This window comes from Sebastes umbrosus, chromosome 11 (assembly GCF_015220745.1).
Source record: "Sebastes umbrosus isolate fSebUmb1 chromosome 11, fSebUmb1.pri, whole genome shotgun sequence".
Classification (NCBI taxonomy): Eukaryota; Metazoa; Chordata; class Actinopteri; order Perciformes; family Sebastidae; genus Sebastes; species Sebastes umbrosus.
This window is the reverse complement of record NC_051279.1, coordinates 31,677,861-31,703,666: the sequence shown is the minus strand read 5'-3', so window position 1 is coordinate 31,703,666 and position 25,806 is coordinate 31,677,861. Positions and strand designations below refer to the sequence as shown.

General features: G+C 43.8%; 1 protein-coding gene across 5 annotated transcripts in view; it reads right to left on the bottom strand.

Moving 5' to 3' along the window:
• The window catches only part of LOC119496914 (zinc finger protein 516-like), a 57,709-nt gene that overhangs the window by 5,862 nt on the left and 26,041 nt on the right, over positions 1-25,806 (bottom strand). For 3 of the 5 annotated variants that reach the window (XM_037784581.1, XM_037784582.1, XM_037784584.1), the window contains 3 exons: positions 15,244-17,562; positions 10,083-11,462; positions 4,532-4,636 (listed from right to left, as the gene is read on the bottom strand). In XM_037784581.1, coding sequence (XP_037640509.1) covers positions 4,532-4,636; positions 10,083-11,462; positions 15,244-16,996 — 3,238 coding nt within the window. In that variant the 5' untranslated portion in view covers positions 16,997-17,562. Of the gene's footprint in view, positions 1-2,028; positions 2,100-4,531; positions 4,637-10,082; positions 11,463-15,243; positions 17,563-22,277; positions 23,018-25,806 lie in introns of those variants that run through there. The other 2 variants (XM_037784585.1, XM_037784583.1) reach the window with 2 other exon arrangements.

The window sequence follows — 25,806 nt, the reverse complement described above, 5'->3', positions numbered from 1 at the left end:
TGTGTTACATCAAGTTTGTGACAGAAGGAAATAAAATCTGCTGTAATGTGCAATCACCCCAAATGACCTTTGAACATGGTCACAGATTTGATTGCATATATTTAAAAGTGTAAAGTAAGTGCAGCCAAAGACAAGACCACACTTGAATAATACAGAGAAGTGATGCAATCATATATTAAAAAAATCTCAGCCCAGTCACCAGAAAAAAAAACGTTAGTATTGTACGTTTCTGCAAACCGTGGAATATCAACGTTTTTTTGCATTCGGTGAGAGCAAGCGATGCAGTACAAGGAGCGACACATGGAGCAAGTGACGTAGTATATTATGTGACCGTTATAGAAAGTTGTAACGTGGTATAATAACGAGTCAAACAAGCGAGGAATTCCACTAAGGACGGGTGGGAGGGGTGCTGGATGGGTCAATCAAACAGGACTTTCACCCAAATGTTGACTTTACGGCTGTTACTTAACATTGTTTTGCTTGTTACGTAACATTACATAAGAAAGTCCACTAAGGGCTATTTATCTATTTGTCCACTTTTTGCGTTACGTTGTTGCGTTACGTTGTTGCGTTGCGTTGTTGCGCTGCGTTGTTGCGCTGCATTACCTTGTTGCATTACCTTGTTGCATTACCTTGTTGCGTTACCTTGTTGCGTTACCTTGTTGCGTTACGTTGTTGCGTTACCTTGTTGCATTGCCTTGTTGCGCTGTGTTAATTGTTGCGTTACGTTGTGGCGTTACGTTGTGCTGCGTTACGTTGTTGCATTACCTTGTTGCGTTACTTTGTTGCGTTACTTTGTTGTGCAACGTTGTTGCGTTACGTTGTTGCGTTACATTGTTGCGTTACGTTGTTGCGCTGCGTTACCTTGTTGCATTACCTTGTTGTGTTACGTTGTTGTGTTACGTTGTTGCGTTACGTTGTTGCGTTACGTTGTTGTGCTGCGTTACCTTGTTGCGTTACCTTGTTGCGTTACCTTTGTAGCGTTGCCTTGTTGCGCTGTGTTAATTGTTGCGTTACGTTGTTGCCTTACGCTGTTGCGTTACGTTGCTGCGTTACGTTGCTGCGTTACGTTGCTGCGTTACCTTGTTGCGTTACCTTGTTGCGTTACCTTGCTGCGTTACCTTGTTGCGTTACGTTGTTGCATTACGTTGTTGCATTACGTTGTTGCATTACGTTGTTGCGATACCTTGTTAGGTTACGTTGTTACGATACCTTGTTAGGTTACCTTGTTAAGTTACCTTGTTACGTTACCTTGTGACGTTGTTAGGCTTGATAAGTAATGTTAAGTAAGAAGGCCCGCTAGGGGCGGTCGTTGTTTATTTATGATAGTTACGTTGTTACATTACGTTGTTATGTTTTCATTATTTTAACACAAACCATGATGTTTTTTTTCTAACCTTAACCAGTTTTGTTGCATAAACCAAAGCAATCGCTTCACAACGTTAACCACGTGGCATCGTGCGTTTCTGCAAGCGTGATTCGAGGCTGATATGATTTATGAGGTGTTTTTAAACGTCGGCATTCAACGTATCCAGCGGTTTGTTGAAGCGTACAATGCCAAAAAAAATTCTGGTGAATCTGACTTCAGTACTGAGAGTGTTGGAGATGGTGAAAAATGACCTAAAAACTAAAGAAGTACAATTCTCATTGCATTAAGTGACATTTACAAACATCTAGTAACTTCTCCTCTATTAGTAAAATAACCACTAACCCTTCAACCGTTATTAAAACTAGAATGGATGTTGTTCCGATGAGGAAACTGTGATATGTGTGCTGGATACACACTCTACTGTCAGGTGTGATCCGGCAGCATGTGACAATGCCAGGTGTTAATGCCAGGTGCAGAGGGTGCCACATGTGACTGTTACACATGAAAAAAAACACACTTTTACAAAAGGATGGGGGGGGATGCGGGACTGACATAGACACACATGCGGAGGCGAGACGATGATAATAATAATAATAAAAATAATAGGAAACATGCAGAAGCGATGAGGGAGCCCAGTGGTTAGCCATCGTGCCACATACTTGTTTGGGAGCTTCAGAAGCGGTGGTGTGAGCGTCAGTACCTCTGTGGAGTCCGTTAAAATCAAACCCAACTGTGGGGGGAGAAGGAGGAGGGGGGGGGAGGAGGAAGGGGAGGAGGAAGGGGAGGAGGGCATTCGGTTAAAAGCTCTACCAGATCCATACAAGCATTTTTTTCCCTCCTGCCACCAGCACCCCGCACACAGCAGCGTTTGCCACCAGCACCTTTGCTAATAGAGGGGAGCTGGCAGTGATGATGATGATGATGGTGATGATGGTGGTGATGATGGTGATGGAGCCTGGTGGAGGCAAGTCAGTGATTTAATATGACGCATGTTAATAGAGGCCTCCGGGTGGATGGCCTTTTTCTGCGTGTGCACGTCCACGCTGAAGACAACCGTCAGTGACAACATTAATTACAGCCTCGGCGAGTGTTTACAGACCCTATGTATGGGCGTGTGTGTGTGTGTGTGTGTGTGTGTGTGTGTGTGTGTGTGTTTACATCAGGGCTCAGGGGGAAGCGTAGCGCTGCATCACTTACCATTTGGCCTCTGTCACTTAGAATCACTGGCTGTGCCACATATCATTCACACTCTCTATAAAGAAGCTACTTATCTCATTGTCTACTGTGATCACCGCCGGCCCGCTTGATGGACATGACAGGACAGGAGAGGGAAGAGGAGGAGGAGGAGGAGGAGGAGGAGGAAGGGGGGAATGAAGAGGGAGGAAGGCAGACAAATAGGAGAGGAGACAAAAGGGAGAAGGATAGGAGAGATGTAGGGGAGAGGAGAAAAGGTGAGATGAGAGGAAAGGGGGAGAGAAAGAGGGAAGGAGAGACTATAGGTGTGGAGAGGAGAGGAAGAGGAGAAAAGGTGAGATGAGACGAGAGGAAAGAAGAACAGAGGACAGGAGAAAGGGTGAGATGAGAGGAAATAAGAGAAGGAAGGAAAGAGGGAGAGGAGACGGAGATGAGAGGAAACAAGACAGGAAATGAAAAAAAGGAAACAAAACAAAAGGAAAGGAAAGGAGGAAAGTGCACTAGGAAAAAGTGAAGGGGAAAAGGAGAAAGTGGAGGAAAAGGCAGGATGTCTAAATCAAGCTGTTTAGTGAATGGCATCGGGACGCATGCAAATGGATTCATAAGGTTGGCGTGGACAAATGCTGTTCTGCTTCATTAGAATGCGCAATTCCATCTCTCTAATTGACATGTGATTAATAATGTATACAATTTGTCACAGGTCAGTATCCGGAGCAAATCATGTTTCAGTTTAAAAAATAGAGACAGCTGCCCAGCCCAGGGCGGGGAAGGGACTCACAGACTGGCTGTCACACTCAACTGAACAAAAAAGATCGGTTTTGATTTATTTTGGAGAATGCGGGAACGTGGCAGACGTATGGAGAGTCAGACGATGAAATATGGTGGAGGAATGTGAATCCCCATGCATATATTCTCTATATCTCATGTGAGTGTTTCTGGGTGAATAAATAGCGGCGAGGGCGATGATGTGTGTGTGTGTGCACAAGCGGCACAAGAATGAGTGACTGTTGAAGGAGTGGCCAAAAAAGTGGGAACATCTAGTAATACATGAATAACAAGTAGTTAATGAGGTTGTTCCACAGGTTAAAGCTGGACTTTTCCTACAGGATATGCTAAATTGTCACTGCTGTTTCTTGTTTGCTGAGGTTGTTTGTCTATGTCTGTCATACCTTGCCCTTTTAAATTATTCTACAGTTTTTTTTGTGACTGATGCTCTTGCAATGTGACTACCAACCATTTTTCATCCAAAACCTCTTTTAGTTACTGCATATATTGACTAAAAACTCATATTAAAGGACTTGATTGCGACCCAGGGGCCTATTTAATAGCACAAAAAAGCATACCTAGCATTGTTTGAGCACCTTGATACTTTATAGATTTTATTAATTTTAAGAATATTGCTTGTAAACATGATTTTGAACGTATGTTTCAACAGTCGGCTAACACATGAAAAGGACTTCTGACCCCAAACAGAAGTAACAACGCCATGCAGGACAACATGCAGTACATCCCTTTGTCCAGGAATGACATATCATTTGTTTATGCATAGCCCATACACATAATATATAAAACATAAAATATTTCCTAATTTGTTGTAATACCAAAGCTTCATGCTCATTTTCATATTTTTTCACCTTAATCAAAAATGCAAGCTCAGTTTGTGGGTTGCCACTTAAATACTTTTCCACATATTGGGTTTTAATCAGGTCAGAAGAAAAGGAAAGAACATTCAAGGGGAAATGCTTAATTTTGCAATTTATTATTATTATTTTTCCGCATACAGCCGTAGAGTCTGGATAGTGAGAAAGTAAAGTCAATTTCAACCGAACACAAGGGTTAAAAGTTGTGATTTAGTTGTCGGTATGTCTCAATGAGGTGTTTCCATTATGTTGTCGAGCCACTGGAAGTACGTGCACGTATGTGATCTGTGTTCCTTTGGGTGTGTTTGTGTCTCGTGGCTGTATTTACCTGTGTGGGACCTCATATGAGTACGCAGGTGGCTGGGCTGACTGAAACTCTTCCCGCACTCGTGGCAGAAATACTGTCCCTGCCGCATCAGAGACCTCAGCATCCCTGATTACACACACACACACACACACATGGGAAAGAGAAACGCACAATAGTGAGTACTAAAGAGCAAATCTCAGAAGAGTTCAATATGACAGTGGTCTAAACAGAGGAAGGATATAAATCACATATAAACAATAAACATATGGAATGTACTGTTAGCAGATACAGCTGTGTTCTAGAAGTGATTTGAAGTCAATGTCATTGGAGGCCCAGAGATTCCTCTCTATTAAAGCTACTAAGAACTTTTTGTCATATTGTGCTTAACTGTCACTATATTGCAAGATTCCACCGTGAAAAACATCCAATCAGAGCCGAGTGAGTCTCTAAAGCAGCTGTCAATCACTGCTTCTGAAGCTCGTTAACTCCGATCAAACGGTGAAACTAGGCACCGCTGATCAAAATATGATAGTGTAATGTTTAGCTGTAAAATGAGAACGTTTGCTCCGACCGGTGGGCGGTGCTTGGTTTTGGCTCGACTGTTTTCAACATGACGGCCGGGTCACAAACTCTCTCAGTTTACAGTTAAACTGTAGCTACTGTATGTTCCAGATTGCATACTTTTTCTTTTTTACTTTTAGTACATACTGCAGCTGCTCTTACAAAGCACATACTATTGCTTGCAGTATGCATACGATTGGGACACACTACTTTGTCATAACATTGTGCTTTGAACTTTGACCCTCCTGCTCAGCTCATATATCTGCTGTGCAGGGGATTGTGGGTCAGAAACTCAGGATACAGTGACAGTTTTAGCAAATTTGAAAAATGAAATGAAAAAAATACTTTTATTAAAAGCTTTATTTAAATGCATTAAATGTGCTACCCACCATTTCATTAGAGATTCAGAATTCTGAGAGTGAGAATTTTATGCTTTATATCAAGGGTCTCCAACAAGTAGCTCGCTTCCTGTGTCTGAGTGGCTCACTAAAGGTTACAAGAATATGGACATAAATTTGATAACACAAAGTCACATTGTAAACCAGTTTAAATGTCTATCCAATCAAATTCACAGACATTGCGCCCCCTTCTGACACAAAATGATTATTTGCCAATCAGCAATTAAACAAGTTGCTCTGCTTTCAAATTTCATGACATCAGTGACGCCGTAACATCAGGCGATGTTAGCAGACCAGCAAGCGTACACAAGATCTGACAACGACCGCAGAAAATAGCCAGGCCAATAAAAAGCAAAAAATACTATTTTAATAATGAGGAATGGGTGATGACAAATGTCATTTGCGTTGCGAGTGTGTCAGTCGGTAAAAGGTGTAACGTCGAGCGCCGCTTCGCCAAAGTCCATGGCAACTTTTCACGGGACTTTCCGGCTGGTAGCAGTTTACGAACGAAGAAGGTAAAGGAGCTGAAAACAACGCTTAAAAGACAACAGTCTCTGTTTACCAAACTGACAAAGAAGGCCAACGCTGCAGCAGAGGCTTCGTTTAGTGGCGCACATCCTAACGAAACAAAAGCCCTTCACCTACGGCGGGATTGTAATAGAAGCGACGACTGTGGTGACTGCAACGTTATTAAAGGACCATAAAAGTAAGACAGAAATGATGTCTGCTTTTGGCGATGTACAGCATGGTGGCGCTATGTGTAGCTCTCGACCACTTTCATTTTGTCACATTAGCTCTCAGAGGAGAAAAGGTTGGAGACCCCTGATCTATATGATGCCCACGATAGAACAGAAAAGTAGTGCTCACTGTATGTACACTACTTTCTGCAAACAATACCACAATGCAATTCGTCCCATTTCATATAGATAGATGACTGTCAGTGATGACACAAAATGATCATGATTCATACTACAGAGAGTAAAGTACTGAGTGTCTATTCTTAGACCACAGTTGAGTTAAAGCAACTTTTCATTATTAATTCATATTGCAAAATTCAAAGTATGTCTTTCTCACTACACCCATTTATATCTAAGCAGGTAATATTTTGCCACATTTTTTCTTGATCAGGTGTTTCAGGTTTGTAGCAGTTTAGATTTTTGAACAATGCCACTCTCTTGGAGAAAGGTGAATTCAAAACATAAGCCCTTCTTGGTATATAGATCAAATATTTTAAGGAAAGCAAAGGCACATGTTCACATTCAAAGGCCAGTGTGTGCTTTTAATTCCCATGTGAGATTTCAGACAGAGTGGTGGAAAAAGGTGGACATCAGCATCAGTTTATTTCAAGGCAGAAGACATTTTTTAGATTGAATGACAACGCAAAAAGGTCAGCGATGGGCAGAGAGAGAGTAGGTGGGTGGGTGTGCAGTAAAAGCACAGAGCCTGGTCGGCTGGCTGCAGCGGTGGAGGTAGGTAGCGTCAGTAGTGGACTCGCGCAGGCATCATTAGTATGTCTAATGTGTCATTATGAGCGGCTAGCTCCAGGGGCTGGACTGCAGCTGTCACACAGCATCATCTCAGAGGCTGACAGCCAGACACACACAGCACACACACACACCGCATAAATTACAGGCAATTAAAACGCCCCGGCTGTGATGTGCCCGCTCCGCTGCCCGTGTGTCACATGTCAGGTGTGTGTGTGTCTGCATGTGTGTGTGTGTGTGCTTCAAGAGTTGTATATATATGTGTGTGTGTGTGTGTGTTTGGTCCAAGGGAGGAAAGTGAGGCATAGGCTGTGGCGCACACTGGCCACACACACACACACACACACAATGACACAACAACGCTCCCATTACATGCACAAGTCAGATTTACATGTTAATGGCCTTCAAAGGCAAAAGAAACTTGTTGAATTTTGATGACTTCAAATCTCATAAATCCTGACACGTGACATGACGTGAGTGAATGAGAAATCAGGAATCAGTCAGTCTCTTAGTGGAGGTGGGGGAAAGATTACATCATTGTTGATAAGTCAACTTTCTTGCCTTGTCAGTAGTTAGTACAACTGAAATAATGGATGAATTTACCATACCGTAGTATTGCAACCCTTTGCTGAAGTTATTCTGCCTGAGACAAACTGATTTATTTATTACTCATATGATATTAAAACCTCCTCAAATCTACTGTACACCTGTGCAAACCTCGCACTTCTTCTTTCAAAGCTACAATACCCAACAAGAGCAGAAATCCGTTAATTGCATGTAACCAAAAATATTTTTTTTAATAGTGCTAGACCAATACATCAGCAGGCCCATATATCAGTTTATGGAAGATACATATCGTTATCGGTGTATATGACAGCCAAACAGAAATGCCAAAGTAGAAGTAATTTGAGGTAATTTAGAAAAAAATTTTGCCATTACTTAGTTTGTCCACTAGAGAGCACTTACAAGTTGATTTTTATTTTAACTATGAAATGTCCCGCTCAGTATGGTCGCAATTTAAAAAAAATAAGTTTTAAATCAAAGGGCTCTGTATAAAGAATGCACATTGTTTATGTAAAAAAAAGTTACTGTCGACCGATAAATCATTATCAGATCTTTTTAAACTCCAAATATCGTTTTTAATTTCACTTCAAGACCAGTTTAAAAAAACAAACAAAAAAAAAAACAGACAATTTCTAACTCAACACAGTTATATATATATATATATATATATATATATATATATATATATATATGGCGTTGTGAAACTGTAATGAAGCAGTTTACTGTAAGAAGGAAGATAACTGTTAAGGGACGTGGAGCCCGATTGTGCAGGATAGCGACCGGCTAATTCTTTCAGCATAAAGAAACCTGTTGTTACATGCTGTGGAAAACTGGAATGACTGTATTTAAGACGTCACATTTTTATAATTGAGATAAATATTTAATAAAGGACCTGTCAGTCATACTATAATAATTCTTTTTCTGGTGTGCATGTAAATATGGTTAGAGCAGCTGGAGCCACAGGGACATCAGCAACAGGAATAAGAAGGTTTAAAGATGGTTGGATCCATTTCACATCAATGTGACCACTACACACACACTCATGCACAGAAACACATGCACTCCTATGACCTCTCCTGGTGACAGATACCAGGCCGGGGGGTTTAGGGGTGCTTTCGGTGAGGGGGACGCCTGCCTGCTGCACAATCGCCCCGGAAGACGCATCAACACCCCAAGCATTAAGGCTGGGTATACCTGGTTCAATGCCACATAGTTGTGTGCATGTTTGTGTGTGTGCACGTGTAGAGTGTGTGCATGTAAGTGTTGGAGGGACATAGCAGGACAAGGAAGACGGGGAGGCGGAGGAGGTGACAGAGAGTGTCTCTGGCAGCCCGACTGCTGGCCTCTGGATACTCTACTTCTACTCCGGGCCGCCAGCCCTTCTCACTGATGCACTAATGAAAGACAAGACAGAGCTGGACGGAAAACACAAGCAGACACACACACTCGTACACATATTACAGAGAGAGAAACGGGAGAAAGACTCAGTTGCTCAAAAAAAGGTCACTTTATAGCATGTGACTCAAAGGGCTAAGGCGGATCGTGACGATATGCGCCTGGACGGGTGACAGCGATGTCACGCGTCTGCTCTGGGGCTGTTGTCTTTGACCCCTGGCTCCACACAGCCCCACTTGACCTTAGAGACACAACTGAAAAATGGGCAAATAATACGCATGTTCGGTAATGACCATTTCCAAAGCAGCTGGTGGGGTAATTATTCTGTCTCATCTCTCTCTCTCTCTCTTTGCCTCTTTATTTTCCCTCTCTCTGTTTTCGCCTCCCTCCATTCGCATCTGTGCGAGTCTCTCGTCAGGCAGAGCCGTGACCTAAACAGTTTGTGACAGCTTTCTGGGAGAGTGGAGCTGGAGACTAGGCATGCCTCGCAGACCTGAGAGTAGCAAAGGTTCTCTCACGTCTCTCACGTAAAAAAAAAAAAAACACACACACACTCACACTCCTTTTACATCTAAAAACCCGAGCACATATGGACACACATGCTGCCCCAGATACGGCCTCTTATCAGATCTCACAAACATGCAAGCACACGTGTGTGTGCCCATTTAATGGATCTCCTCTTCATTATGCAAAACCTTGTCAGAATCGAGTAGTGTATGTGTCTGTCAATCACTTCCTGCCAGAAGACGGGTTAGTGTGAGAGAGAGAGAGAGAGAGAGAGAGTCAGCATGTGTTAGAGAGGATTAATGTGTATATCTAATATGGTTCATACGTGAAGAGTGGATCTATGTGACTGCAGGTGTCGTTTCCTGGTTTAACCTGTCAGTTCTGGCAATTCTACTCATGACAGCTCGAAACAAAATGCTCAGTCACTGGAAAACATTTCTCTTCAACTCCTGACATTTGGCATTTTCTCCAAAGCAAAGATCCTCTGGGCATTTTGTATGTGAGCTGATGATGAGGGATTTCATAGGACTTTCTCCAAGAGAGCCTATTCCGAATAATGGTACTACCAACAACAACAAAAAAACATTTTACTAGTACACATTTTAACAAATACATATGTCAATAAATCAACTAAATTGAATACAAATTGAAATAGCTCCCTACCAGTGGGATCCATCAGTGCGTTGGCTGCACCCCAGCGGTGGTAGAGGGCAGCCAGTTCATGGGGGTTGTAGTTTTTGAGGAAGCCGAGGATGTCAGCTGGCGTCTCTGGTGTCTCTGCGATTGGCTCCGGGTTCACATCTCCACGAGCCTCCGAAGGCAAAGAAGAAGAGGAGGAGGAGGAGGAATTCAGCAGAGTGCCCCCGTGTGCCTGGGAGGCTCCGTAGTTGTGTCCCGCTGTGGAGGTGTGGCTGATGGAGCTGTGGGTGATGGAGCTGTGGGTAATGGCGCTGGGCCTCGTGGCGTTAGCCCGGCTCTGGCCGTGGGAGTTGGGAAGCGGCTGATGAGGGGAACCCCGAGCTCGGCTGTACTCTGCTAGGCCGTGTTTGCTGGACAGCATGAAGCCGAGGCCCTCCTGAGGCATCAAGTAGCGGTCAGCGATCCGGGATGCGGTAGCAGAGCTGGAGCTTGGGGCTGAGGAACGTGAGAGGGAACCAGTGCTCTTCTCCAAGGAGCTGGAGGAAGACGACGAGCCTCCCCGAGGGTAAATATCCACTTTGGGTCTGAAGCGAGGCTGATGACTCTGGTCCTCCATGTGTCTGACGCTGCTGCTGCTGCTGTTGCTGCTGCTGCTGCTGCTGCCTGGCCGGATGGGGACTCTCCCAGCTTGGGTGCCTGAGGTGGACGAGGAGCCCCTGGAGAACGAGGAGGAGGAGGGGGTAGAGGAGGATGATGATAATGGCATGGCTGCCTGACTGGCTGGCCTGCTCTTCTTTAGAACCTCGCTGGAGTAGGTTGGGGGCCGGGTACGTTGGGCACGCATCAGTGGAGGTAGCGGTGGGCATTCCTTCCCCTCCAGGACTGGCGGGGGACCAGTGCGTCTCCTGGAGGATAATAAGTTGTCCCTGGAGCCCTTGGAGCTGTTTTTCAGGGCCCATTTAGGAGCGAGATTGGAGCTACTGCTGTTGATGCGGTGAGCCACAGTCTGGTGCATCCAGAGCACCTCGGGGTAGCGGGTGGAGTGGGAGCAGAAGGAGCACTTGTGGCTCGGGAGGCTCTTCCTGTCCTGGGATAGGGAGGTCGTGCCCCTGCAGCCCTCAGCCCTCATACATAGATCCATGGGGGTCACGCCGGGATCGAGCGGGGAGGATCGAGCTGAAAGGTATGCATGAGGGGACGCAGAGTTGTTCAAACCCTGAAGAAGAGCTTTCTTCAGCTTGGGATAACCACTTGGGGTGCCTCTGTCCGAGCTGGAGCTGGGGCTGGGAACGGGGCTGGGTCTCTCTGAGGGAGCAGCCGGGTGTTGGACACGAACATGAGTCAAATAGGCCTGTAACTCAGTGGAGGCGAAGTCACAAAGGCTGCAGATGTAAGGCTTCTCATCTGTGGGGAAAATGAATGACAACATAAAGGTCAATGAGTGCAGAGGAGACCATCTAGATTATACTCTACTCTACTACCAGCTGTACATCAGAGATCATTCCTACAGCTCACTGTGCCAGATTCATTTTGTTCCATCCAGATGTAGTTTTGCTGAACAGCCACCAGGCTGCAGTATTGGCCAGTATTCTCATATCTCCTCTTTTCATTTTACATATGAACGTATCCTGAAATACAACTATTACTTCTGCTATTACAAGCACAATAAACACATCAACATTTTTTACATCATATCATCATTAGATATTGTTTCAAGGATTTGATATTTGTTCAATGATACACAGTGACCCTGTAATAGATAGTACTCCTGTGAAGGTTATCATAGATGTTAAAATTGTCTCAGAGATTGATTGATTGATTGATTGATCGGTAATGGTTTGGATGTATTATGGTCCACATGGTGTGAAACAATTGCACCATAATATTAAAAGAGCACGATAGAGTTGAATAAACCCATTTTGACTAATTAAACGAATGGGGTATTATAAAGCTTATAAAGTCGGTTTATTCATTATAAGGGTCTTGTACTGGAATTGCATTGTATTGCACATAATACGACAAAGTATTAGGGCCACATTGAGGGGGAAAAAAAATCTGATACTACGAGAATAAAGTCATAAGTTTATGAGAAAAAAGTTGTAATATTATGAGAATAAAGTCAGAATATTATAAAGTAGTAATTTTAGAGGGGAAATAGTGTGAAAATGACAAATGTGGAGCATCTTCTGAAGTTATACTTTAGTTTAGGTTTCACAAATAACCAAATATTTCATCTTTTGGCACATCAGCAGTACATTATCATCAGTATCAGGACCTTGAAAAGATTGAACAAGAAACTACGTTTATTCTGAATAAAGAACCAAATGGAGCTGATGGGGAAACTGACTCTTTTGTGGAGGAGGAAATTACTTTTTTTCTAATAAAGTTATGACTTTATTCTCGTAATATTACAACTTTTTTTCTTCTTGAAATAGTATGATTTTATTCTCATTAAATTATGACTTTTTTCTCGTAATATTATGACTTTATTCTCGAAATCTCAGATTTTTTCCCCCCTCAATGTGGCCCCTAATACTCCATCGTAATACACATGTTTACTCTATTGGGTCAATATTGCTTCCTGATTCCTGAAGTGCAGCTCTATGAATTCCCCACAAGATGGCGTTTGTGACCCGTCTTTCTTTAAAAGTGAATTTTACTGTTGTCACTGGGAAACTTAAGATCTCCCCAGAGTGCTCAATTTCAGGAAGTAAGTGAATAAGGATATAAATAAAAATTGAAATGAAGGTAGTATAAGTAATTGTATTCATATGTGAAAGGCTGTAATATTTAAAACATGAGAATCTTCAAGATGGAATTGAAAGGTTTTGAACATGGAACCATAAAATGATCCAGAGGCTGTGTCATAGAGCATCTTACATGCACACCTATGATCCAACAGATCGGATTGTGTCAGTAGTACATTATGGTAGTCCCCACTCCCCCCTCCTCGTGTTCACAACAACACCAGTAACCTGCCATCTGTTTTTCATTTGGCTTCCTGTTGGCAACACTAGCCAACACACACAGCGCAGACTCTGCCAAGGTGAAGCCCTGAGGCTGGGCAGTCTTTGTAAGGGAGGGTGGTTAGACTGATGTGTCCTGTTTATCAGACTGATATTGGTCTTTTATCAATGAGTTATTGATCAAGTAATTAATGGAATATCATGATTATAAATAGCTATACACCCAAAATATTCTTATTGCCCTGCCAAAGTAAGTATCGGATGTCTAATCCTGTATCCGACTCACAATAATTACCACCATGGAAAATGTTATCAATCTAAAAACTAATCAGAACTGATTTGTCTAAAAGCCTGTCATGTTGGCATGTGCACGTATACGCTGTCACTTCTCATTTGCATTCCCAAAAAAGTAGCTATATAGCTGTAGGGGACATCAGAGCATTCGCGACTATAGAGCGTCCTCTGAGTGTCTCTTTCCCCCATCGCCTGCATCCCTCTCCATCGGGAGGTGACTCTATAAATAACCAATCCCTCAGACATGGGGCAGCCTGGCTGGCTCAATGGTAAGAAGAGTGGATGAGTGACAGTGGAAGTGTCACAGGAGGTAACCGTAGAGATTAGGGAAGGAGTCAGAGGGGGGACGGGGAGAAAAAGGATGGACGGACGGACGGATGGACAGAAGCCATCTTCACAAGAAAAATGTTTTTGGTAAACACTGGATTCTTAAGTTGGCTTCGTCACAAATATGAATACATTTCAGCAGATATCAGCAAAGAAATGCATCATGTCTCTTGATGTTGCAAGTTTTGTATCTCATATTACATACATTTGTATACAGTGTATATATTGAGCTAAAAAGAGATCCTGTATCCCAAATGCATTTCCTGAAACCAGACACCAGGATGTAAGTGGGTTGGGAGAGAGACTGATTACTATACAGTACATTTCTTTCTATAAAGGAAGTTAACCACACCTTTAACTGCTACAGTTCAGGACTGTTATTATGTTTCATGACTAATAATTGGCTGTTATACAATAAACAAGCTCAGCAAAAGAGTAAAGCGGAAACACACACATACAGATTTTCGTGGCAAAGACATAAAAAAGGAGAGCAAAAGACATTCACACACAGATAAGGGGGGCTGAGGGGAGTTTCCTGAGACAGGAAGACCTGAAATAGCACACAGCTCGATCAGGCCTGAAGAAATGTTGCTGCTATTTTTGAATGTCTGCACTAACAGGGAGGAATGGAAGCAATCACTACAAGTCTTAGCTGTCCACTATCCTATCCTAAGTTAAAAGACAAAAGCCAGAGAACTCTGACGCGCTGCTTACACATGAATCCTTCCTTTAACGTATTTCAGCCGTGATTACGGGTGTTTTGCCCTTGCATGGGTAGATTTTCTTTTCTTTTTTTTTTGCTCTGCAGTGTTTATTGGTTGTGGAGGTGGAAAAATGATAGGCATTCCAAAAATGCCATCTCCTCTACTGACCACTGAAAGGCACAAACTTTCACTTGACTGTTAGCTTTATTGCTCTGTGATACACAATATAATTGCACTGTTGTAAACAGGATTTTCAGTGGCAGTTAAAGTTTATTGACCATATTTGATAGTATTTGCGTGTAGCACTCTATAAAACAGGCTGAAGTCGGTGATGTAATTCTGACATTTTGCCACATGGTGGCTCCAGCTCCCTCTCCATAGAGGATGAGGCGCTGAGGAGCTGCACCTACACAAAGCACATTTCATCAACAGATGTTTACTACAGAGTGACAGAGGCAGAGGCCTCGAGTGGGAGGCTTGAAAAAGGGCTACAGTCATTTCTGCCACTAAAAAATCCTGCAGGGAGGGCTTCTATTAGTGAACTGGTGTGTACACCGTTCATTTACTTGTATAGCAGTTACATTTTCCTATTGTTTCTTGCTGGAAAGTAGAGTCAGTATCTTAAAAAGACAAATAGAATACTGACTTGGCAATGGTGGTCATAAGCAGAGTACGAAACAGCAACAAAGGAATGTTCAGCACTATGAACTCCCATTAATGCATTTATACTGAATATGTGACTGAAAGATTAAATTAATCTGCAGTTCCCAAATGACTAATATTTACCACAAATCAATCCTTCAGTGCTTTTCCATTGTTCATTTGATCATAGATAATCATATCAAATCAAAGTATGAGAAAAAAACAGGATAACAAAAGGACTTTTTGACCAACCTGCAATCTCTCCAGAGTTCGCGGTACCGATCTCTGAGGCCTGGTCTCCAATGGCGGACTCCGGTGGGGAGTCTCCATACCCTGGGGTGCTGGGCCGGCTAGGGGAGCCTGACTCTGGATCACTGGTGGAGCCCCATCGGTCGTCTCTTGCAGTTCTTTCCTTGTCTCCCACGGATGCCCTACCTCCATCCTTCCTGTGTACCCGCCGGTGGACGACCATCTGGTGACGACTGCGAAACACCTTCCCGCACTCAAAGCACTCGGTGGACTTGGAGGAAGATGATCGTCGTCGGTCCTGGCGAGACGAAGGCCGGTACTCAGAGTCGCTGAGGCTTTCTGGTGTCCGGTCCCCTGAAGAAGCATGGCTTCCCAAACCGGAACTGCTGCGTCGCCCTGAGCTGCGTTTCTCCTGACCTTGCAGGACATAACGGCTGCTCTCCTTCTCAAAAACCACAGCGGCTCCGGCGAGTGCCTCCTCCCCCATACTTCCTCCCCCATAGGAGGCCTTGTAACTTGGCTCCACTGGCTCAACAACCCTTCCCTTAGTAGCTAATTGCCAGGCCTGATAGCTGCAAATTGGATCTAGCTCTGGGATTCTTTGACCTAGCATCTTCTTCTCACTCTCCTCCTCTTCATCCAGGGTCTTTTCCTCAACAGGCTGGAGGTTCAAGAAGTCAAGGTAACGTCTCTTAGCAGCTGGTGGGTCCTCATCATCACCCAGTCTGCTTTGGCTCTCGGATTTCCTGCCATAGCCGAGACTGTGGATTTTTTCATGGGCCCTCAGGCTCTCTCTGTTGTGGAACAGGTTCCCACATTTAGAACACATCTGATAGATGGATGTAATAGAGCCAGTGACACTTTCCGGATCCTGGGCTACGTCGTTGATGGTGGCCGGATGCTCTGCGGAATCTGCTTTTGACCGTGACCTAGATTTGGTGTTGTGTGTTTTCATGTGCGATTTGAGAAACCAAGCTTCGCGGAACCGACGTCCACAAATGCGACAGCAGTGGTCCAGGATTCCTGCGTGTTTCTTCATGTGTGACTTCAGGAACCAGGCCTGGCTAAAGACCTGGCCACAGGTCTCACAGGGGAAGGTCCCATCACTCTGGGGTTGGACGACATCAGGTTCGGGAATAGCCTCTTCCTTAACAGTGGTCTCCTCCTCTGCGTCTGCTGTTATGTGGACCTTTTCAATGTGGCTGAGGAGCTGGTCTTCTCGATTGGCCTCGTAGCCACACAGACGGCAACAGTAAGGCCTCTGGTCGGTGACGGGCTTCTCTCTTTTCAGGCTCCTCCCAGGCACTTTCCTCCGACTCTCCTCACCACTATCCCCATTGATCATCCGGTTACAGGCCGAGCTGCTCTTAGTTGGACTCGTACCTCCGTCGAGACCCTCTGAAACACTCATCTCTTCCTCCTCAGCCCCACCCTCTTCATCCTCATTGGAGTGGTGGCTAGAGAGCGTGCCCAGTTTGTGGCTGCGGATGTGAACTTTTAGGTTGCCCTTCTGAGAGGCCCTGTGGTCACAGTATGGGCATTTGTAAGGGCGCGCACCAGTGTGGCGTCTCATATGCTGCGACAGAGAGCTGAGGAACGGGAAGCTGCGTCCACAGATGTTGCAGTCGTAAGCCCCGGGGATTTTGTCATCCTCACCGTCAACCTCGTTTCCGGGGTTGACCTGGTCTCCAACCAGCTTCTCCTTCCCTCCCGCCCGGGTCTCCATCATCTCCACACTTTCTCTGGGATTCATCATACGAACTGAACTACAAGGCCTTTCACAAGCTCAATAAAACCTCAAACTACTGCTATCTGCAGTTGCACATCTAGGGATGTCTAATGTGCCTTTGTTGGTCAGTTAAAATGCTATCTGCCTTCAATCATCCAGAGATCAAGCTGCTTACACAGCAGCTCATTTAGCACTCTCCGGTTACTGGATGCAACACCATCTATCCATCTTCATCTGGCGCTGTCAATGAATCAGCAGCTCAAACTATCTGTGTGCCACTGGCACCATATGTAGCTTTGTCATTTATTTAGACAATGTAAAATCTAAATAAGTCCCAGCATATAAATCATAAGTGAGATTTAGCAATCTCTTTGTCTGAATAAAGGGAAGGTTTTCACTTAGTTCCAGGTCTTCATTGTGTCAGCAGTGGATGGAAGTTTTGAGGGGTCTTTCCATCAAGGTAACTATTCCACCGCGCTTCTGTTCTCCATCTTATCGGTTTCTCTTCAATCTCTTCAGTTTTTAAGCACATGAGCAGCTTCCAGGTTCATGTAGGAGTGAGCTCTCTATAGCATGGCCTGCATATCATTCACCTGAGAAAGACACAAGATAGAAAGTGGGGAGGAGGGTGAGAAAAGAGACAAAGGACATGTTAGTAAAGCAAAAGAATTTCAAAGGCACTTTCAGCTTTCAGACCCATCCAGTTACCATTTGCATACAGAGCTAAGCTAGCTGTAGGTGGACTGCTATGTGTCATAAGGGAGATCTGCATATGTTTGTGTAGTAATTGTGTAACTAGGAGTTAAACACCTGGGGGTTGGTGATCATCATGAGGCAAACCATGAACAAAAATAAAATACAATCCATGACATCTTTAGAAACACATAGATTGGTGCTTTTCGGGTAAGACTGCGAACCTTAACACACAAGCAACTTAAGGTTAAAAGTGAAAATGTTATTTGATTTGAGTTTGAATTGACCTAATACAGATTAACAGTATAAATTGAGTGTAGATGGGGGTATTATCTATGTTTCTGGGGCTGACATTGTGCACCACTACTATGCACGTGCATGAGACGTGCAGGGCTTGGGGGCTCTGACGCCACACTGGCTGAGTCGACACTTTACACAATCAGGGTGGGTGGTGGGTGGTGGGTGGTGGGGGGGATGGTGGGCTGTGTTCACATCAGCAAGATCAGCAGTGCCACCATATTCCCTCCCCACACTGGCCTCACGCACCCGCCTCAACTGACACAATCACATGACAGGGATCTTAAGTACACAACAGGAAGTGGCTCTTCAGACAGTTTGCTTTGCTCTATTTCTCAAACTGGAGTTGAATGGGTTCGGGGAGGGAGTCAAACAGAAAGAGAAAGGGAGAGAGGGTGATAAGAGAACAAAGTAAACAGTGTTGACTAATTTCGTACTTCATAAATTTCCTTCAATGGGTGGAATAATTTGCATATTTTCATCAACAGTTTATGTGTTAGTTATTATTATTCCTTGCTGCAAAGTCCCAATCTTCCCACAAGAATCACTCAAGGTTAATCACATCTTTATTCCTTTTCTCTCTCTCTCTCTCAGCTCATCGATAATATCATTACAAAAGAGCCCCTTTCTGTTACAGCTTTGTTGATTACACTGGCATATTTCTTACTAGAGTATTAATTTTCAGCAGATGCTGGAGCCTGAAAGTGTGGACTATATGAAATGTGACTGACAGCATTATTACAGGCTATTATATAAAGTGCCAGGGCCCATAAGCTGAGTTACTGCCAGGCTCTAATTATAAGTGGATAATTGATCATAATCATAAGAGGATAAGGTGGTGGAGGAGGGAAGTTAGCACAAGAACAATCATATGTCTTAAACTCTCGCACTGAAAATGACTACCCGGCGCCAGAGCCACCTATCTATCCAGAAAGATTTATGCTATTGAAATCAGCGTACCCACAATGGTTCACCGTGCTTCCTCCTGGAGTGCTTAGTAAGCTAAGGCTTCCATCTAGCAGTACTGTTCCAGCCTGAAGTGCAGCTGTGGCTGACGTTACTTTGAAAACGAAATGTATTTCCATATCCAGACCTTTTTTTCTGTCTAAATATAACAAAGGCTTTATCAATGCTGATCTAAACAAGGATAGAGGCCCAGTATTTCTGTTCGCATTTGAAGAAACTTAATCCTTTCACATTTGTGGCAGTGATGTTCTGTCGGTCAGTTGACTGAACAACTTGATGGATTGCCATAAAATCTTCTACATACATTCATGTTCCCCAGGGGATGAATCCGGATGACTTTGGTGATCCCCTGACTTTTCCTCTCGTGTCACCAAGTTTTTACTCGTGAAATATCTCGCCATCTACTTTGATGGATTGGCATAAAATTTGGCAGGGACATTCATTGGTCCCACAGGATGCATAATGACTTTGGTGATCCTTGACTTCTCCTCTAACTACGAGGTTCACATTTATAGTTTTTGAGAGAAACGTCTCAACAACTATCGGATGGATTGCCCTGAAATTTGGTAGACATTAGTGTCCCCCCTCGGGATGAATTATAATCACATTAGTAATCTCCTGACTTTTCATCTAGAAGCATCATCAGGACAAAATTGATTTGGTGAATGACAAAATACCTGCAAAACTAATGACATCCCCATCAACTGTACTTTATGTTTGATGCTAATTAGCAAATATTAGCATGCTAACATGCTAAACTAAGATGGTGAAGCATGTTAGCATGACTTAAAGCACCACTGTGCCTCTCACAGAGCTGCTGGCATGCAGTAGACTGTTAGTCTTGTATTAGGATTTGTATTGCATTCAGGAGTTTTATTTATTTTAACACCGTATTGATTCTTTGTGTTGTATTCATTATATCCACACAGGTGCAGTGTTTGATAGGACTGATTCATGTGCCTGGGCTACATAAGATATTCACAAACTGTTTATGAAGTATTAAAATCCTCAAATCTGACCGAGTTAATTTCATGAATTTATGAGCTTTTAGGTTTTAGTGGAAAGATTAAAGATAAAGGAAAAGATTGATGAACTCCACGCATCACTTAAACAAGGAACAACAAATCTTAAGGGAATTTACACCCGACACATGGCATGATAAATAATCAGGTGATGATGGACATAAATCAGCAAAATAAGGAACACAAAGCCATTCGACCCCGTCTAGTGTTTCCCCTCCATCTGTTCCATCTCTCTGTCTCCACAACCTAATGTTACTCATTAATACTTAGTAGTTTCTTCCAGTTCTGGCGCTAAAAACAGAGGATAATAATCTTATTTCCTGTTAAATGGCCTCGCTGATCGGGGGGTCAGGAGGGCCGGGGGGGATTGAGACTATTCAACAGTAAGCCTGTCATCCACCAGACAGTCGCATGTGCAAATTGAAATGTAATGAGATTAGCCCCCAGAAGGGAAACAATGCAGGCTCCTCGCCATACAGGCAAAAGGGAGGGGGGGAGAAAAAATGACAAATTGGCTTAAGGAGGGAGAAACTGTCCAGGAGAGACGGACAAGATTAGCAATCATCGGAGTCATCAAAAAAGAGAAGAGAGGCATCAAAGCTTTGTTAAAGGCCAACATGGCACAGTAAATGGATAAAGTGGCTTCCTGAAGCTAGCAAGAACAGTCCACTTTGACTGTCATTGACATCCATCTAATGAACCTCTCACACACACATTAATAACTAGTGTGTAGCTGGAATGTTTTATTTCTTAGTTAAATGCTGTGTTCTGATGGAAACATGAGTTGTCTTTTTTTATCCTGGAGGAAAATGATCACCTTTAAATACTTAAGGCCAGTCCAACCCTTGTTGGGAACGTCATCGGTCTGCTATCAGACGTGCCATTAATGGACACTTAAGCTGCCCTACCGTGAGTCACAGGGAGTGAGTGGAGGCCTACACTCAGCTGATAATGACTGCTGTGTCAAACAAAAACAAACTGTTCTCTTTTTTTCCCCCTCCTCCCCCTTATGCTCAGACTCTGCTGTTCTGCTGTTCTGCTTTCTGAACGCTGAACCGTGTTGGCTGAGGTCCGGCCAGAGGAGGAAATCCACTCTTATTTTCCCATCCGCACACAAACCTTTTTCAGAGCAGCCTGGCTATTTCTGTTCCTGACACTCCTGAGGTTCACATCTGGAGCGAGTCTTGAAACAAACAGTGTCAAACTGTGCATGTGGGCCAGCAGAAACAGCCCGGCTCACAGCTGTACGGTTTTCTGTTTTGTACTTGTTTTCACACATTAGTAGCGCTGTCACAAAGCCACAATTTTAACTTAAAGGAACAGTGCGTAACATTTCTGGGGATCTACTAGCAGAAATGGAATCAAGTATTCATAAAAATGTTTTCATTAGTGCATAATCTAAGAATCGTGTTTTCGTTGGCTTAGAACGAGCCCTTCATATCTACATAGGGAGCAGGTCCTCTTCACGGAATCCGCCATGTTGCTCGGCCATGTTTCTACAGTAGCCCAGAACGGACAAACCAAACTCTGGCTCTAGAGAGACCTTTTGCATTTTTACGTTACCTGAAGGCCACCGTAGTTCTCTGACACGCTTGCAAAACCGTGGTACCGTCAGACGCCGTCTGACTTCCGTTGCTCCTAAAGTAGTGTTATTATGGTAAGGATGACCTCTGAGCGAGTTGAACGGCGTTAACACAGTTTTACACTCGGCGGCTCACGTTACCGCAGTCTTGGAAAGGGAGGAGTGAGCGGAGGGGTATTCGGTTGGTTGCAATCTGCAACCACACCGCTAGATGCCGCCAAATCCTACACGCTGTACCTTTAATAACCAAGTTTAATATCAAACCATGACACCGTGAAAAACAGACAAAAAACTATTGTAAACTACTGTTTATTAAGTGAAACAACTCAATACCTGTCAACAAGTTCAGGAGGAAAAGAATCCAGCTGTAAACTAATTGGTCTTTTTCTGTGCCAGCCATTATTCCAATCGGCTTAACTGCTCCCTCTAGAGGACACACATCCAGCTCACAGAACACATTTGGTGCCACTAATGTGAAAAAAGTATTCAAATTTGGTTAAAAACAGAACTACTGCAGTCTCCTATTATTATTATACAGAGCATTTTAACGAAGAGTCAGACAAAGCTTTAGCAGGAGGTGCTAGCTAAGCCTCACTGTTTTGCTCCTCCATGATAGAAAACACTGTCATCCAGCCAGGAAGCACCTTCATCGTAGCAATCATCTCGGAGGCAGCCGTGACACAAATCTCCTGCACCCAAGGGTGGGGAGATTGGCTTTCATAACACACTGACTCACTCACACTGTCACCTTATCACTGATAATGACTGTAGGTCGTTCTCGTGTGGGACATCCTTCAGCCGCGATGGGCTCCGCTTCCCTCCCACGCAGCGGCACAGAGACGAGCGTTAGAGGTTAAGAAAAAAATACGCAGCAGCGGGGAAAAAATAAAGAGTGGACCTCTTGTTTAAATACACACGCACACACACACGCACACACAAACACACACACACACAAACGCATACATGCAGGGGGAACTGAGGAATCAAGAAGCAAAACAGAGGGGGCTTTTAATGTTGTCCACACACATCTTTTGAAAGTCTATATGTGCACACAGTGGGCTTTTAACACTGTTTCATACAGGCAGCATTGAGAGGTTAACGGCCCATACAGAGAGCTGCTCACACACACACACACACACACACACACACACATACTGCTTCACGGAGCATAACATACAGAGAGCACTTTACAAAAAACCTTGCTATCCTCTGTTCAGTTGCTCATAAAGTGGAGACATTCAGTGCACAGAGTGGGACAGAAGGGATGGTATGGAGTCTTAAACGTACACACACACAGACACACACACACACACACACACACACGCACACACACAGTGCAGAGCCAGTGTATTCTCAGACCAATCAATAATCCATTATGAACCGACTGCTCTTCACCTCACACCCTGCTCTAAACCGGCAGACAAAGAGATCTGCTGCAAGCTCCACGATGAAGAGAGAGAGAGAGAGGAGTGTAGCACAGCTGGATGCACACACACACACACACACACACCTACAGGCTGTTTGCAAAACACACGTACACTCGCTTTAGAGACATTTTTAGAGTGACAAACGTGTCAGCTGTGGAGCACACACAAAGCTTTTTTGCAAACTTTGTGGTTGACAAGACAACGTTCTGCTTCAACTGCTGTTAAGTTCTGTAGATTCAGTTCCATCCCAATTTATCCTAAACTCTCCTTCTGCAGTTGGAAGTGGAAAACACACACACACACACACACACACACACATATATAAGAGTTATTCTCTTCTTCTTTTCACTATATGAAAACTATAAACAACAATACAAAAAAAGGATACTTTCAAAAATACTCTACAGTTATTAATGTAAATGAAATACTTTAAAGTATTTGACCTAGACTGTATTTTCAATCCCTACATTGTTATTACTAGATTGTTAAAATGCATACGTGCTCATTTCAGGATCGACTTACGTCGCTCGCATACTTACACATAACCACATCTGGCAATGTATGCATTTTGTGTGTGCATGCAAGCTAGATGGGGGCAATCCTTTAGAGACTAAATGCAGATGGATGTGGTGCAGCTGTGTTTAAAGTCAGTGTTGTACTGGATGCTCCCTGATTTAGGTCTGCTCTGACTGTAGATTGTGTCTAGACTGGCAGATCGTTATTCACTCTATTTTGACTCAATGTTAACTCTAGTTTTAACTCTATAGTTTTGGCTTCGGTATGACTGATTATGGTCTAGTTTCGCTGGTAAACACATCACACATCTTATCACATCATGATGTCTGGTAGTTTGGCTCTAGTTCTTAATTTAGATCTAATCTAGGACCAGTTTGTTCTAGGACCAACTTGGATGCAGTTTGGTCTTTGGTGAATTATGCTATAGTTTTGGTCCCCTCTGGTCGGGGTCTGTCCCTGGTCTGTCAGAGCAGGTCATGCTCATAAGCAGGAAGAGCAGTGGGGGGTTTTGTGGCATTGTTGGGGTCTCCAATTCCCATCCTATCCCTAGTTCCATCCCTGCCTCCCCCCCCCTCCATCCCTTAAACCCAGCCAGAACAATAGAGGGGGTCCACGCTGTCTGTCCCTTCTCAACCCCCCCCCCCACCATCTCTGATAAATAGGCTGAGAAGGGATCCTGCCTGCCGACTCTATTTGCGTGAGAAGGGCCTTTGGATAGAAAAGAGTCCACTGGGTCTCTGTGTATGTGTGTGTGTGTGTGTGTGTGTGTGTGTGTGTGTGTGTGTGTAGGAAGTGGCAGGTGTTTGGGTCAATACTGTCATATTACATTTTGGTGACCGGTCCATGCTAGTGGGATTACTGTACGCTTCTCAGCCGTATAGAGTTCATTACACACCAACAAAAACACTTTGCTGTAAATGTGACGTAAACAGCTCCCAGTTTAGACTGATTAGTTTTCAGTATGATTGGTGTGTACCTGTAAGTTGCTCTCTAACTGTTGCATAGTGTGACTTAATACTATTGCGTATTTTCTTGACTTAATTTCGATTTCTGAATGAAAAAGGAACAAGGGTCAAAATAAGATTAAACACAATTTGTCACCATTTCCAGAACTAAACTGTGTGTTCTGTTGGTAATAAGGATGTTAATAATCAACCGTTTAACCGACATTAAGCAGTTTAACCGATTAACGCCATCGGTTAAAACGGTTATAAGAAATGTTAATAATTAATTAAAAAGCTGAAAAAAACCTTGTGGCTTTAAGGGGAAAAGCTGGTCCACCTTAAGAGAGTCTGATACAGATACAGGAAGTTGGCTCGGGACTTGAGCTCGTTTGAGCGGAGGAGTTTAGCATTTATTCACCGACAAATAAAGTGTACACACCCCGTCTGCTACAGCTACGTTCACAGCTAGAACGCCACACACACACGGTCTGTCGGAAACTTGCTGAAGTTGCGCCGCGCTGACAGAACGTATGTGTGTGACTACGGGGAGCACGAAGCTACCAGCAGAGCTACAGATGCTAACGTAGCTCAAACACACACACTGTTTATCGGACAATTGCTATCGTTAATCCGGGCAGACAGAGTGTCGTTACGCCGGGCAGACACACAGCTGACAACCTGCTAAATTTTCAAAATTAGCATCCCTAGTTGGTAACAAATTTAGAGATTTACATGCATTAATTTTTGCATTGTTTACTACTTTAAAGTACACTGTATTACTACTATACTAATGTAAAAAACATACTTTAGTAGCATGAAACTGATCAACATGGAGTGATACCTGCTCCTATCATTTAGCTCCGTTTAAAGCCAACAAGAGCTGCCTGCTCTCATGGGCCCGACCATCTTCAGCCTCCTCTGGGACTCGGTGTGTTTCTTGTGTGTGTGTGTGTGTGTGTGTGTGTGTGCATGCTTCCCTCCCCCCCCTCCTTCTCAAACTCTGCCTGTTTTTCTCACACCGCTCGTTAACCCCTGGGTGCTCCTGCCCATAGAACCCCCCCTTCCTCCTCCTGCACCGCAGCAGCATTCCTCACACACACACACATATATATGCACACAGTGAGATCTGCTGTCACCGTGCAACGCAGACTACACTGTCATTATTATGATCTAGAGTTCACAAACAATAGATATGCCTACTGCATAAACTCTTCTTGTGCAGGGATTGCTTTCATCTCCGAACTCTTGAACACAACCTTAACCCTGACCTAGACCTTACTCTAACCCATGGACCTAAATCCAAATTTTAATCTTAAACGAGTAGATGTAAGGATGATCAAAATGTGCTTATGTAACAGGATCTTCCTCATTTTCCGTACAGGGATCAACA